Genomic DNA, 16,503 nt, shown 5'->3' with positions numbered 1-16,503 from the left:
CCTCCTCTTCTCTTCCTCTCTCCCGCTCGCTTGGATTCCACACGACCTTGACGCTTATTGCAAGATAAAACTTTTCCAGTTTCAATCAGTTTATCGGGCGCCTTAGGGGATAATGAGAAAGTGGTACAGAACGATGATTTACTTTTCCAAGTTTTCTTTGTAATTGACATGTCAAGCAAATTGGTGGAAAATGGTGGATGTGAGTGTCGGTTGTGACGCCCTGAAAATTTAACCTTTGTTTAATAGTAAAATTCAGTCGATAGAATGACTATGGATTCCAGTTCGTTACTCGAGATTGGATATTAAGGAATCAAAAATCGAAAATTGGAAATTTCCCGAATCGTTGATCGGATTGGATTAGGTTTCGGTTAATTGAATAGTCGCGCTCTAGAACTAGAAATTTTTGTACGGGGTCTTATTCTGACTGAATCAGCTCAAGTTTGGATTAAATTACCCTTCATTAGATTTCCGGATGCCTGGATTACCCTAGGATGTAAAATTACCAAAATGCCCCCGGCCAACTTTCAAAATTACAAAAATACCCCCAATACTTTATGAGCTATGGGACAAGACTATTTAATTAAGTGGGTCTCACCTTATCAATTCAGCCCTTAGTCACCAGATCTCTCTCTCTCTCTCTCTCTCTCTCTCTCTCTCTCTCTCGTGTCCACGACAACCCCCCCAAACCAACATTCACCCTCTCTTTCTCTCCTTTTTTCTTCATTTTTCTGTGGCAAAAACTTTTGCACCAAGCCACCACCTCATACTACGACTACCACAGAACACCACCGTCACCATCGGACCATCGCCACACAGTCAGAGTCACCGGAAAGTCGGCTGGAAGGAGCTCGAGCAACCTGCCCTGTTTTTGTCGGGTCTGTGTTGCTGCTGCCCCTCTGTCTCTGATTGCTGAAGATCAGCCACCACCACTCGTTCCGACCCTCTCCTCAAATCTTCCCTGACCTCCAGCCACCACCACCGATTGCTAGAAGCCACCACAAAACCGCCGGAGGAGCTAGAACAGCCACCGTCCCAGCCTGCCCTGTTTTGACCCTCTGTTGTACCGGTTTTGTTCTTAACGGCCATCCGCCGCCACACCGCCTTCCTCTGCCCACCTCCGACCACCATATACTCCCCGACACCCCCCTCAGATCTTCGCTACCAGCCCCACGAGGCTCCGACGCCATTAGAGTCCCAAAACAGCCCCCGATCAGTTGCCCTATTTTTGTCCTTCTGCTCTGCTCCGCCTACTGCAGCTTCTGTTAGCTGCTACCGGTACTAGCTCCGGCCACCACAAGCCACCGCCGACCGCCTCCAACTAGCTCACAGCCCCCTCAAGCCTCTTGCCACTCGTTACCTCCTCAACGCCCGCCGGAAAGACCGCCACAGCCGTGAACAGCCACCCCTCCCCCCAACCTGCCCTGTTCTGCTATGCTCTGTTTTTGTGGGCTGGACCGGTTTTGTTGGGCCTGTTCTGTGGGCCTGCGTTTTGGGCCAAGGCCCAATCTGTTGTGGGCTGTGAAGTTGGGCCTTGTACTAGGCCGTGGACCCATTAAGTTGGAAGTTTGGATTGTAGTTCAAGGGTTTTGATTCGCGATCCATTCAAGCCTAAAGTCCACGCCGAGGAATTCCAGAGGATCATCGTTGGTCTTGCCTCGCTCGATTAATCGTGAGTTAACCTCTAACCCCCGGTTAGGACGATAATTGTGTTCGGAGTTAGTTCAATTAGACTAATAGGGGGTTTAGGTAGATTAATTAGGGTCGGGATAGGTTAGAGACTCGGCTTAGGTTAAATGGACATAATTACCTAAGTTAGTTTGAAAGTGATTTGTTGGGACTAAATTGACTGATTGATTGGATGATTACTTGTGATCGTGAGCTTATGGTAGGTCGGGGGCAAGCGTACGATCAAGTGGACATATGAATTTAATCATGTGCCATTGAATTGATTATTCGTTGCTAAGTTATTATCCCCGCTCGGTTCATGGTTTATATAGATTGTTGGATTAATCATTTTGATGGATGATAGATTGAATTAATTGATCGGTTTAGGGTCAACCACCCCGATTACAAGTACAAAGTCCGGTGGATAATATTTACATTTGGGTGGATATATGTAAGTATAAGTTGCACGAATTGCATAACAGAGGTTGTGGTTGATCTTGAGCACGTTTGTATGACAATTGGTTAAACGTAAAGATAAAATGAATTGGTTGCTAATTGTACTTGAATGGTCACACGATGGAATATTCCCGACAATGTCATGCCGTATCGATCGGAATTCCAAGACTTGTTAGACGCATGCCTTTCCATGTCGTCGAATTGAGCGGATGCCGGTCGTAGCTTGTGACAAACCGAAGCTCTTCTTGGGATTTCAGGTAGTTCCGTGATGTGTCAATCTGAATCACACAGACTATCAAATGCCGTCGCCGGAAGTAAAGGACAAAGCCTGGTCCCGCCAATAGACAATGACAATCGTAATGTAAAGTCACACTAGTCGTGTGCAATTGGGCCAGATAGCCGTTAATAATCGGACCACGTGTGGAGTCCGTGTGTGCGATTGACGTGATGTCCATGGATTGTTATGTGTGGCATACTAAGTCGAGAATTACATACTGTGTGATTTTCAGCAAGTGAGCTGCATGTGATTGGAATATTTATATGTCAATATGTGATTGACTAATAGGACCCTTCGGATGAATCAACGCCCTAGCCGAGCTTAGACGTTGACTTACGGAGATTTTTATCTCAGCCCGTGTTAACCATTTCAAGCCCACGGTGATGCAAAGACCCGTCAGGTTCGGGATCTCAATCGACCAGTCCTACGATATCATGTATCGTTCGGAATCGGATACGAATAGGACTTGGGAACTTCACATCACTACGGTGCAGGTCGATGAAGGCTTGCCGTAACGTGTGGCACATGTCTTCAAAGCCTGGTTCTTGGATGATAGGGTGGAAACTTGGGGCCCACTCCATGGACTCAAGGGACCGCCTAACATGGTTCCATCTATTCCATCCTAAGTTCCGGTGGAACTCAATACGCCGGACGGTGAGATCGTAGACCCCGAGCACGATTCTAACCCCGACCCTGACCCAATTGAGAAAGATATCGTTGAGTCTTCTTCGGAGCGTTCGTTGGCTTCCGACTACGATCCTTCACCATGACTTCAAGGGCTCGTAGTCTTTTGATAGATACTGACAGGATTTTTTTGGGAGTAGATGAGAACTTAACCCTACCTAATCCTCATACCCTTTTTGTTGGTCTTAGAGAGCCGCCTTGAAGAATGGGAGTTGTATTTGACTATAGCTCAGTAGGGTTAATAATCATTTGCTTTTGGTACCGTATTGACGATTGTTACGGTATATGGCTAATGTTGTTGATCTTATTTATATTCTTACCGTTTTTCTTGATTTGGGAGAGTTCGCGTCTCCGCATGCGCGCTATAGTATCGACGGTCGATAACGTACCTGGGACGTTATCTTTTATGATTAGAGGCGTTTTGGTAGGGATGCCGTGTACTCGAGAGTCGGGGCGTGACATCAGTATTCTTGAACCGCTAGTTATTCGAGTCGATTCATGAGTCTTCCCATCCAGCTCAAATCTTTTAGTCAACATATGGATTTTTGTTCCAAGTAATTTCATTCATTGAATTGGAATCTCTTCTAATTATTTGAGGGATACAAAATTTCGGATTTTTGAAAGAATTTTCGAAATTCCTCATCCGCCCATGGACTTGTTCAAACCGTCGCTTTCAGATGGTGATGGGCCACACAAAAAAAAACAACAAAACCTTTGGGCTGCCCTTTTTCCAGCGGGCTTTGTAAAGACCCTTCAATTTGACAGTAATAAAAGCAAGCGAATAGACACGAACCCTTCCGAAATGGGTCTCGGCTTGCAGATTACTTCCATTCAGTTGCTTCTTTTGACTGATGATATCCAAAATACAATAGTCCTGTGAGGCTTCGTTCCTAATAAACTCAACGCAGCATCATGATCCCTCTAACTACTGAAGTTCCAGTTGTTACTGATTCGTTCCTTAATAGTTATGCAGCCTTAGTAGAACTGACGATGGTTATCAGCAGTTCGTGCTTGTAAAGCATTCAGGTTGGAAATCCTGTGACATGGTAGAGTGTAGTGTCGAGGTTGCTGTCTTTTTTCTGTCTTAGTTCCGTGAAATAAGTTCATCACAAGTAGATGGCCAGGCCCAACGGCAAGTGGTTGCCTAGATGGCAATGCATGATCCATGCACCTATAACATATACATACCATTTCGAAACGAGCTAAAGGTTAATCAACTAATCAATTAAATTTGGTTGTTATGATTATAATTTGTTCGATGAAAGTCGTACGAAACAATAGCTAAGAAAAAATTACCAAAACAATCCTAAATCTATTGCAATTATACTAATTAAGTCCTAAACTTTTCTTTTCAATTGAGTCCTAAACCTTTTGTATTTGTGCCAATTCAAGTCATTTTGCCAACCGGCGCCACGGCGCTGATGTGGTCAATTTTTAATAATATTTTAATAATTTATTTATTTTTTAATTTATTAATTGATTTTTTTTTATTTTTCTTGTCTTTTTCTGTTCTTCCTTTCTGCTTCTATTTTTGGTCGGCGATCGGCTAGAGAGGATTGCCAGAGCTCGCAGGCGACTCACGAGGGTAGCTGAACTATAAACATTATAGAGAGAATTGTCCAGACCATTGAGGATATAGTTGAGACACACGAAGTCAGAATACTTCCACGCATTTATAGCAGCAATCCTTTCCTTATTTGACTCTCCTTCATTCAACTTAGGAGCATCATCATCAAGGAACGTTACCAAATTCAAAATCGTGAGATAGAACAACATTTTCTGTTGCCATCTCTTGAAATCAACCCCATTGAACTTCCGGCTTCTCTCCATAAGTAGGAATAGACGCAATAGGCGTTATCGATGTTGAAGCCATTTATGAAACTAAATGAAAAAGTACCCTTGAAAAATACCCATACATAGGTTTCCATATGCAATTTTCCATCCACAAAAGCCTCAAACATGTAACATTAATATGCCACTGTATAGAGCATCTTCATATGAGCACGCCGATACAAAAAACTCCCCAATCGGAGTCCGATTGCCTGCTCAAACGCCCGTTTGAAAATCCGGTCAATGAAAGTCAATGCAATCAATGCGGGTCAATGGTCAACGAAAATCAGCACCGGTCAACGCAAGTCGACGAGTCGGATCAATCCAAACTCGATCGAACCAAACCGGGCAAGTCAACCGATTGAACCGAACTGGTCGGGTCGGGTTCACTCGGGAGGAGGGACGCCGACGTCATCATGATGTCAACGAGTTGTTGAAGTAAATCGTTGTTGCACGGTTTCGCACCAAAGGCGTGTGAGGTCCAAGTGCACTGTCCCACCGACGCTTGGGGGCGCATGAGCCTCCATCGGGCGGCCTCTGGCAAAAAACGACCGGTCTAAATGCTCGCATCGATGAGCCTTCTCTGGCTATGAGATTATTTCAAAATTTCACCGAAAGAAAGTATACAAAATTGACATGAATAGTAACGTTCCTCGGTGATCGTCACGCACCTCATTGCTTATATCCATGCTCTAGTGCATAAACTCTAAATCCTCTACTTCCAGATGTGTTAAACTAATATTGCCAAATGAACAGAACGAGGAATAGTTTTGTAATTCTCCAAATGCATCCGATGTAACCTAAAAACCCACAATGGCTCGGTTGTGCAGGAAAATGTGGCGGCTTTCAAAATCTTAACGAGACTAAAGCCGGAACCAAGCAATGAAATTGGATTTCAACCTAATCAATAATCGCGCGCCTCATTGCTTTGTAGAACTGACGATGGTTATCAGCAGTTCGTGCTTGTAAAGCATTCAGGTTAGAAATCCTGTGACATGGTAGAGTGTAGTGTCGAGCTTGCTGTCTTTTTTCTGTCTTAGTTCCGTGAAATAAGTTCATCACAAGTAGCTGGTGCAGAAAGCAAACGGTCTTATTATACTGAAATCCATATAAGATGTTACACAAGGGAACTTTCTTCATGCTTGAACTGGGAACTTCATCAGACGACTTAAAGTTCTTTTAATCAAGTACACAGAGATGACACCATTGTCAGATGCATCTCTCAGGCTAATTGTCGTACCAGAACTTCTTCTGAAGTGTCTCAACGAGCTTCTCATCCACCTGGAACCCCTTGGCTAGTACCTCAGGGGAAATAGGAGGTTTCGCATTGAACAGGTCATTAGCGACTGTAGTGACTCCTGGGTTTTGGCTGCTAAGACCCGCGATCGCGACTGCATTGGTCTTTCCAACATTGAGCTGGAAGTGAATCATCCCGAACGGGAAAACAAAAACATCTCCGGGGTGGAGGACTTTCTCAAAGAAAGTATTGTTCAGTTGGTTGGACGTGACAAAGCCTGCATAGAGGGTGCCCTCCAGGACGAGCAAAATCTCGGAGCCACGAGGGTGAAAGTGCGGAGGATTTAAACCACCTATTCCAAAGTCAATACGAACCATGGAAATGCCGAGAGTGTTGAGTCCTGGTAGCTGGTCCACGAACACTGTGGTGACTGTGGAGCCCACTGGATTGGCCGTGCTTCTAGGAACTTGGAGGCCAGAAAAGAGGAAGTCGTTCGCCGTGGTAAGAACGGGGTTCTTGCAGAACTTTCCATTCACAAACACTGCATAGAGAGGAGTTTCTGTTAAGAGGAAATTGTTGCTGATTTTCTAATGCTTTGAGGCACATCCTAGGATACAATAAGGTCGCACCAAGAATGAGATATGTTATGGTTTTGTTAACTTAATTGTCTTGTTTTGTTTGAAATTAGTGTACACTATGTGTTGTTTAAAAAACCGATCAAAATGCCCGATGAGCTTCCCCAGTGCACCCAGTAAGAGCATCAGAGGACTACTCTGAAATCAAGAGAAAATGTACTAATTCGGAGAGTTCTACCAAGGAAGGGAAAGACAAGCTTACAAGCATTCTTGGGTTCTTCGACTGCTACACAGATGTCCTGCAGGGGACTTGGGTCATAGGCATCGGCGAAGGACAGTGCCAGAGCCAAGAGTGCCAAACTGGCGGAAAGCCAAACACTATTCGTCATTTCAATTTTCTTGTGCCTCTCTTTTACCTACTCTCAAGTGTTCTGATGGATGCGAACACTTGCTTCCAAATGATGCCTATTTATAGATGCCAGAACTCTTGCACATCTCATATTTTTCTCCACAAAACACAGAAACATTGACAAAAAGAAATGTCTTAGTTGTTAAGCTGATGTGGTTGTTGGCATGCTGATGTCAATGCAGTCTGGCACACTTGAATTGGTTCGTTCCAATACCGAGTTGCTGATGATACAGATGCTTTGGCATACTAGTACTGACAGGTAACAAATTCATCCTTGTCCAGATCTGACGATAAAGTAGAAGTTAAGATAAAACTCTGGAGATGAGATCTAGGGTACTGTAAGCTATGAGAGTCGTAGTTACTCAAATCTTCGGCCGTCAAAGTTCCAAACCATTGGTGAAGGATTTGATGTCACAACTAAGTACCGTGGCACAACGAAACGGATGTTTAACGTCTTATAATATTTTATGGATAATGTGATCCCACATTTGATTCTTCATTTGATTATTTCATTAACGTTTATTGATCGCATTAACTTGAGTGATAACTGTTCTCGCCCAAGAGTCACGATGCCCAAAAGTTATGATAACGTCTTGATGGACGACGTTATTCGAAGGGTTGCGAAGGGGAGAACATAAAAGGGTCATCTAAGCCAAACCTCTGTCGTCAATTTTTATTTTAACGTACATGAACGTACGTTTCTACAGAAAAGATACACCATCGCATAAAGAGGGCAATTGGCTAGAAGCACCCATCGTTGATCATTTAACGTTCCACAAATTCCGATTTGTCAATCGTCTTCATCAATGGCTGGAGATTCTGATTATACGTGATTTTGTTTGACAACGTATGATCGGGACATTCAGTCTTTAGATTTTCTTACATTTGATATCAGAGCATGCAAAACCTCTGCCTTGATGATTAGCGTTTATTTACGATTGAATTATTGAGTTTTGGGTGAATTTTCGTGGGTTTTGGGTAAATCAAAAATTGGGGTTTTCTGGGTGGAGAGGAAATCGCTGATTCCGGCCAAATTCCGGCAAGTCATGGCTCGCATGGGTAAGCATGTTTATTTTATTTATTATGCAGTTTTACCACCTGTGAATTTCTCTAAATTTAAGAGTGATGTTCCCGTGCAGAATGGTGAAAACTACAAAATTTGAAAGGAGTTAATCCTTTTTCAATTGGGAGACTATGCTATAAGGAAAGACGAACCACCCGCTCCTACTGATACGAGCACTGCAGCTGAGATGGCCCTTTATGAACAATGGGAGCGATCCAATCGCCTTAGTGCGTTGTTAAGCAATTGTCCTTCGATATTCGAGTCAGTACAGATTTTCCATTGGCTACACACACAACAAATTTCCTCACTCTTAACTCACATCACCTAAATCTTCTCATGGGAAAGCAACAGACAAACCTTTCTGCTTCATATAGCTATGGTTGTTGACATGCTGATGTCAATGCAATCTGGCACACTTGAATTGGTTCGTTCCAATACGGAGTTGCTGATGATACTGATGCTTTGGCATTTTTATACTAACAAGTAGCAAATTCATCCTTGTCCAGATCTGACAATAAAGGAAAAGTCACGGTAAACTCTAGAGATGAGATCTAGGATACAGCAAGCTATGAGAGTCGTAGTTGTTCAATCTTCGGCCGCAAAAGTTCCAAACCAACGGTGAAGGATTTGATGTCACAACAAAGTATCGTGGCATAATGAGACGGATGTTTAACGATCATGATTAATAACTCCATCACCATGCAAGTGTTGTCCATGACTTGTCACTAAAGAAGGAGTCAAGTCCTACTCGAGGCAGTTCATGGCAATATCAATGTTGCATTCCTGAATAAATTTCGAACTTGTATGGGCGTTTGAATTCCCTACAAACCCATTTTTTGAGCTCTTTATCTACTTACAACCGAATCGTACGTGATGATCGACATGGAAAATATTTTTCGAGACTTTGTACTCTTCAATCAAATTGTCAAAAAATCCAAGCGGCCATGCGTGGCAGCACGTCCGGCGGTGTCCAGCGACAATCTACCCATGGTTTTGCTTGTCTCAACGAGCGCAATGCAAATATGTGATCAAAATTAATTTTTACCGAATTAAAAAATTCCAAAAATTAGTCAAAATGTAATTTTGAGATCTAGTTGAGTTTATCAAGAGTCTGTCGCGACCTAAAATTCGTGATTGAACTTCGGGTTAATGGATTACCAAATTAATTAAATGAATTAATTAACCTAGCCCGAGCTCTCTCAAGCTCTATCAATTCCCAACTTAGGTTCATATGATTTCAATCAAAATATTTTCGATCTTTGGAGCCGCCACTAATCTTTTTCGGAAGGTAGATTAGATACCTAAATAAAGTATTGGAGAATACTTTATTTTCTGCTAACCAGAGTTTTAGGTTCGAAGACTTGATTATGTTAATTTTTCAATTAACACCCTTTCGGTACCATTCTTGTGAAAATTCTCTTGATTGGCAAATCCAATTGATTTCAATGAATGAATTAAGGTGCAATTTATTTTTGGGTTTTCTTGATTAGATGAATTCTATGCAACTATATGAAATGAGTAATGATGATATTGAGAAAATGTATTTTGATGCATATAAAGGAAAGTGAATTCTAACTACATGATGTGTAACATGAAAACTAACCTATATGACATGCAAGATGATTTATTTACGTTATGTGGTATAAAAAAAAATTGCATGAATGGCTTTTGGAAAAATTGAATTTGATGGAACGTGAACATGAACTTCGAACTACACGGCATGCAATATGGATTATATTGATGACATGAAAATGCATGAATGACATACAATAATGCATGACGAATAAGACTATGTGAAATGCACATGGAATGTCATAACCCTTTAATGAATTTTCGGTTTTATGATTTTTGGTCCGACAATTAACACAAATTGATTAATCAAAATCCAATTTATATTAAGAGTGATCTTAAGATATAATTTCCGAAAAAATTCATTTAAGGTCAAGATATGATGATTTTTTTTATGATTTTTTTAATGAAAAAATGAATCAAATAAGATAATAATAAACCTTGAGCATAATACACCTTATAGTCCGAATTTTTCCGATGAGTTCGCTTCGTGCCCGGGAGGTAGGGTCAGAAGGTACTTTATTCACGTCGTACCCGGGGTGGGGTCGATAGTGAATTTATATATTATGAAATTTGTCAGTCCGGTCCCAAAGTCATGGGATAGGGTAGACAAATTCATGTGCGGATGACGTCGTACTTCGGGGGTGAAGTCGGATAGTCATCCACAATGCACATATTCCGAGGGACAAGGCACAAGGGAGCATGTATTATACTCAAGGTAGATTATAAAAATATTTGAATTAGACTAAGGTATAAAAAAAAAAAAAAATTTCTCGGCCAACTAGGGGTAGGTGCCGAAATTTTAAAGAGGATAGGCCCCTATCCGCAACATATCTTTTAAACTTAGAAAATTATCTCTTGAGATTTGAAAAAAAAAGATTTTTTGGATAACTATCCAAACCTAAAAGATATGATCAGGAACCAAATTATATTCAAATCAAATCACATGATATACAAAGATATGCCAATATCCCAAAGCCGAATTCAATGATACTCGAGATATTCACAAGATAACTTCCGATTCAGATTTTTTTAAAATTAGATAATAATCTCATCATATCCGAAAGTCTCATTCATCTAAACATTCAAATTATGCAATCAACTTTCAGAATATCTTGAGATAGAGAAGTTACCTAATTCAAGCTTGAATTGAAAACTTGCACACCAAACTTGGATGATTGTATGGCTACACGATGTTGCACACCAAGGATGGTTCAGCCAACACCAATCTTGATTGCGACGTTGCCTTCCCAAACTTGAATTTGCACTGAGTCTTGTGCTCCGATCTTCCGAAAATCATAGCTGGCCCGTGAAGGAGAGTCACGCTCAGCTTGCAAAGGACACGGTTGCAACACTGGACTTGAAGACTTTTCTTGGTATTATGGGCTGTAACACGTGCAACCAGAAAAAAGAAAGAAGGGCACCACTTCAAGGAATTGTCCTCATGTCTTGCCAATCCCCCTTGTCCTTTTCTAGCAGAATTTGTCTCCTGCAAAGAAATCAATAAACTAGAAGAGAACAAGTTGATCTGATGTGTTTGGATGATCTTCGTTTCTTTACTGGGAAGCCAACCTGACGCTGGTGGGATAGCTGAACCGAGACCAATAGCATGCGATCGAGGCCGTACTTTTTCCGGTTTTGATGCAGCACCCGCAAAGATCAATGGGTGTCGTCGCAACCTCCTCGTGGGAAAGCTCCCGATCTTATGACCAATACTTCCTCCTTATTCCCTCTCTCAATCTCACGTGTGTCCCTCTTGATTTTCAGAATAAAATCCCCCCTGTTCACCTAGGTTTCGGGTTCTATTTATAGAGAGCTTAAGTATTCTAAACCTAGTGGAGATAGGATTGAACGTTGACCGTTAGATTGGGAGCCCTAGTAGGACTTTGATTGAGTTTTTAACCATTGGATTAAAAAATCTGCACTTTGAGGAGTCTCACTTGATTTGCATTCCTTCAAATTTTCGGCCAAATGAATGAGGAGGGCAAAATGGGCCACTTTTCAATGTTTTATGGGCTCATTTTGTGATCCCGGACTCACTTGGACCTTAAATAATAAAATGGGTAATTAATTAAGGCTTTTTTGCAATTTTAAGAGCTCAAACGGGCTGTTTTGAGTCCAAAATTATGGTAAAAAATTCTGCACCTCTCTAGTGACTTTCGAGTTGATTTTAACTTGGTCGTTCGTTGGAATCATGCTCAATTGACTCTTCTCCGGCCCTAGCTGACATGACGTACACTTGACTGGTGAAAATTAAATATGCAATGCATGAAATTTTTTTTTTTGTGAGAATTATGAATAACTCTCATTTTATGCTTATATGAATGATTTTCTAAAAATCAAAATTTAGGTGTCAACAGCTGCCCCTCTTTGAGTGGAAGCTCGTAGAGGTTTCGCTCAAAGACCAAAGATTGCAACCTAAATTTTGCTAATGCGAGTGATAGCAATTTTTGGTGGGATTGAATCCCTTTTCTTTCTAATGCAACGAAAGTGATGCATGATATGCGGGACTATAGAAAACGTGTGCCAAAACTTCTCTTTTTCCCATATTAGAGAAACTTGCACACGGATCGCATATGAGAATACCTGTTTCACCGAGATACCTCATAAGATGATGATTCTCTTAATTTCCAAGCTTCGATGTGAGGATTTCAAGATACTTGGGCCCATCTCATTATCGAGACCTCTTCCGACGCGAGACAACGCAAGATATGTGTAGTGTTAAAGATATGTTTTTCGGGATCACAAGAGCAAATCGAGATTATGAACCCGGAACAAAATTCAGATCACAAGAGCAAATCGAGATTATGAACTGAATAAATATTAAAGCCACAAGAGCAAATCGAGATTATGACTTTAATAAAAATTTATCGAGGCCACGAGAGCAAATCGATCCTGGTTCGATAAATTATCACATGAGGTTAATCATGAGTTGAATAAAGATCCAGGACCACAAGAGCAAATCGAGATTATGGAGTGGAAAGTATTCGAGATCATAAGAGCAAATCGAGATTATGAACTGAATGAATATTAAAGTCACAAGAGCAAATCGAGATTATGACTTTAACAAAAATTTATCGAGACCACGAGAGCAAATCCATCCTGGTTCGATAAAATTATCTCATGAAGTTAATCATGAGTTGAATAAATATCCAGACCACAAGAGCAAATCGAGATGATGGATTGGAAAACTATTCAGATCACAAGAGCAAATCGAGATTATGATATGAATAAAAGAAATCAAGAACACGAGAGCAAATCCATCAATGAACTTGATAAAGATTTATTGAAACCATGAGAACAAATCCATCCATGGTTTGATAAATACCTCATGAGAGCAGTCGATCATGAGTAAGATATGTACCCGCACCACAAGAGCAAATCGAGATTATGAACTGGATAAAGATACCATGAGAGTAGGTCAATCATGGACTAAAAGCATAAGTATAAGAGGTGTATTACCGGAACCAAATCGGTATTGAAGAAATGTGTCACCCGAGATGAATCAAGTCAATACACAAGAGGTCAAAATGACAACTAAAGTCAATTTTGAAAAGGGTTCGAAAAACTTTCCTGGATTTTCTAAGCAATGAATAGGAATGGGCTAGGCTGACCGCATCATACCTACTTAATGACTTGTGGTGCAATTATGAGCAAATGCAACATCATATGTTAACAAAATTTGTGAGCTTTTTGCTTGCATTATAAAGCTTCATTGGGGAATTCTATCAATGAGGCAAGCTTGTCCGATCCTTTTGATAAATCCGAACAAATTGAATGAGGAACCTTCAATCGAAAAGGACTTTCACTCATTCTCATGAAAAGGCTTTTGAAACCCGACCATTGATGCTAGTACGAGAATCACTCAAAAATTTGCCATCATCACACTTGACAAAGGTCCAGGTATTCTCGCAATCGGTATGACTAGACCAATCCGTGAGGTCTTTTATGGGGATTGTAATTCGGGCTTGGTCAGAGTTTTATCAAAGGGGACTCATATGAGTCATTTTTGGCTTTGAAATGAAATGAGATTCTTGTCGGCTCGCATCAGGTTTACAAGTCGGGAACCCCGCAAAATGAAGTAAAAATGATCTTGCCCACACTTCTTTGAGCGATATTTATAATCAATTCAAAATCCCGCATTAACCCAAGTGCCCTAATCTGAAGAGACTTTTGGTAACGGTTGTAATGTAGGTTCAGGGTAGGCCTAGAAATGAAAGGCTTATTTGCAATAAAGGGTGCATAATGATGAGACTAGTGACCATCTCTTTGCTTAGAATGGTATTCTTGCAGACTCTCTAGGGAACATTCTAATGCGTCCAACTGAGACACCCCTTCATTCTAGAGATTTTCCGGGAGTTTTTCCTCTTTTCTTTTACAGGAAATGGCCCCCTTTTTTTCTTTTTTCTTTTTTGGGCCGCATTTCTCATTTTTTCTTTTTCCTTTTTTTTGGGATTTTGGGATGTTCAAAATTTTGCCCACTGTTTTCTTTTCTTTTTTTTTAGTGGTAAACCTTTGCTTTTCTTACTTCCTTCTCTCGCCTCTCTTTTTTTCAAAAGGAAGGAAGGGGTCTCGTCCAGGCCCCGCATATTTTGCTGGCAAATCTTTCGAGTTCGAGTTTGCCCCAAGGCATTTTGCTCATTCGTCAGATGATCCGAAATGATTCCTTGCTAGGATGATCACCAATTGGGTTACGAGAAATGAATCTGCCGCTCAAATTGGGTTTGCAAAGGGATAAATGTGTATGATGTAGAGAATGAAACGCTCTTCGTCATGTCTAAGGCACTTGGACTAACACAGAATTCGCATGCAATAAATACACTCAAAGATTGATGCAAGTGAGAGCAAGAAAATTTTACTCATTCCTTGATCTGAGAATTGCCCCGGTGTGGGGTTGTTCCCGACAGGGGTATGAAATAAAACCACCGTTCAAAGGGGTTAAGCAAAGGGAAACCCGTAGTGTATGGGTAAATGAAATGAATGCCTTTCATCATTTTGGTCGTCATACTTTTCGCGAGATAACCCTTTACGTTGTGGGCATGGAAATCCTCACTCAGCTCACTGGGGATTGGAAATGCATGACGTGTATGGAAATGGCTTGCCTTTCGTCGTCCCGAGGTTTTCTCATTCAGTATGATCATTTGGACCACAGAGATTGCCCGATTTAAATTATCTCCCAATGAAAATTAGCAATGCAGACAAAAATTTGATGAAATGAAATTCATGAAATTCAATTTGATTTAATTTTTCATAAAAAAGTGCAAATCAAGCATATTCAAACGTGAAAGAATTCTCAAGGAATGGGGAGAGAGTGGATTGCCCCCGTATAAAGAGAAATGCGCATGAGATCGGTCCAATTGAGGACTCAACATGCTCCAGCTTGTTCGAAGATGACCATGTGTTAATCATGTGCTCCTGCAAGGAGGAAAAAGAGTATCATATTGAGAATAATATAAGATAGAGAAAAAGATACTTCCCTTCCCAAATCGGAGTTTCCTGTTGATTTGCCCCATTTTCTATCAAAATGGATCATGTCCAATGATCGTGGTGTTGCCACGATTAGGGTTTGGAAGTGCCCCCGGATGTGCCCCAAGTTGGGAGTTCATGATAGATGTTTCTTCCGTTGATCATGGTCCAATGATTAAGCTTCGACTGTCTAATGGCTTGATGCATGGTTTGCTGCCTGCCCCCAATCATCCATCCGATAGATCTCGTAGTCCGTATACCATCTCATGGCAGCTTCCTTTGGACTAGCCTGGAAAGTCCGAACCATTAGGGGGCCGTTGGTCGCATGCTTGTTCATTCTTGCCCGATACATCCGGACGTGCTGGACCGGGTTGGAAGTCCCATCATACTTCTCGAAATCGGGCATCTTGAACTTCTCCGGCACCGTGACCTTTGAAAAGACAGACAGGTCAATCCGGGGTATGCTGTGTGTTCCTTCCACCTCACGGATCCGCTGCTCCATTTGGGCCAATAACTTGGCCATTTCATCGAACGGTCCCATAGTCACGGGGCTGGCTTGGGAGATGAGAGTTGGTGATGGGGCGCTCGAGCTAGCGCCAGTAATGACAACATCCTCTAGCGGCATGGTGTAACCAAGGACACGCTCGAAAGCCTTCTCGGGATTGCTTGCGGGAAGGGTCGGAGAGGCGACGTTCTAAGGTGTTAGACCGGTCGGGTGCTTAGCAGAAGCAACAGTAGCAGCCATCATACGTTCCATCATCTAGCTCATCATACTCTCAAACCTCTGGTTCATAGCCTCGAATTGCTCTCGCAGAGCTTCTTGGACCGCGTTGTTGATTTTAGCCTTGTCCGCCATTTTCTTAGCCACCGATCGGGTAATGTGTGGAGGATCCGTGATAAATTACCTAAAAAGGAGGGTCATATGATGAGTATAATGCATGAGAGACGTTGAGTCGATCCATGGCTATACTAGACTCATGAGCACTTGACTCGTGACCTTGACCTGCAAGTTCCAGCCTCGTCGGGTTTCGGGAAATTATTCATGAAAAATCATCCGATTGTGAAAAATGGTGTGAAAATTTACCATCTTATAGCCAAGAGGCTGATTAACAACTTTTGTGTTGGACGATCGAGCTAGATCTAAGTGGATCAAATCAGTTTAATGCATCTTTGAGAAAAATTACATTCAGAAAACTGTTTCGTCCACCTGTTGTTAAAAGAACGAAGGACCCCTTTAAATGGTGAATTTAATTCCTAAATTTTTCAGGCTGT

The 16,503-nt window shown here is 41.6% G+C and overlaps 1 protein-coding gene across 1 annotated transcript; it reads right to left on the bottom strand.

Annotated features, from left to right (window-relative positions):
* Nucleotides 1-6,000: 6,000 nt before the first annotated feature.
* LOC125312877 (germin-like protein subfamily 1 member 20) lies at nucleotides 6,001-7,150 on the bottom strand. Its single transcript, XM_048272677.1, has 2 exons — nucleotides 6,987-7,150; nucleotides 6,001-6,690 (listed from the first exon to the last, which is right to left on the bottom strand). The coding sequence occupies exons 1-2, from the start codon at nucleotides 7,111-7,113 to the stop codon at nucleotides 6,140-6,142; spliced, it is 678 nt and encodes a 225-aa protein (XP_048128634.1). The 5' UTR covers nucleotides 7,114-7,150; the 3' UTR covers nucleotides 6,001-6,139.
* Nucleotides 7,151-16,503: the final 9,353 nt, after the last annotated feature.

Source organism: Rhodamnia argentea, chromosome 1, assembly GCF_020921035.1.
Source record: "Rhodamnia argentea isolate NSW1041297 chromosome 1, ASM2092103v1, whole genome shotgun sequence".
Lineage (NCBI taxonomy): Eukaryota > Viridiplantae > Streptophyta > Magnoliopsida > Myrtales > Myrtaceae > Rhodamnia > Rhodamnia argentea.
The sequence above is the reverse complement of the archived record's forward strand: the minus strand, read 5'-3'. Positions and strand labels throughout refer to the sequence as shown.

Bases quoted from the DNA above. Each gene is read 5' to 3' on its own strand.
- LOC125312877 (XM_048272677.1), bottom strand. From the start codon at position 7,113: ATGACGAATAGTGTTTGGCTTTCCGCCAGTTTGGCACTCTTGGCTCTG. The intron at 6,691-6,986 runs GTAAGCTTGTCT...CTCTCTATGCAG, and splicing joins CGAAGAACCCAAGAATGCTT to TGTTTGTGAATGGAAAGTTC.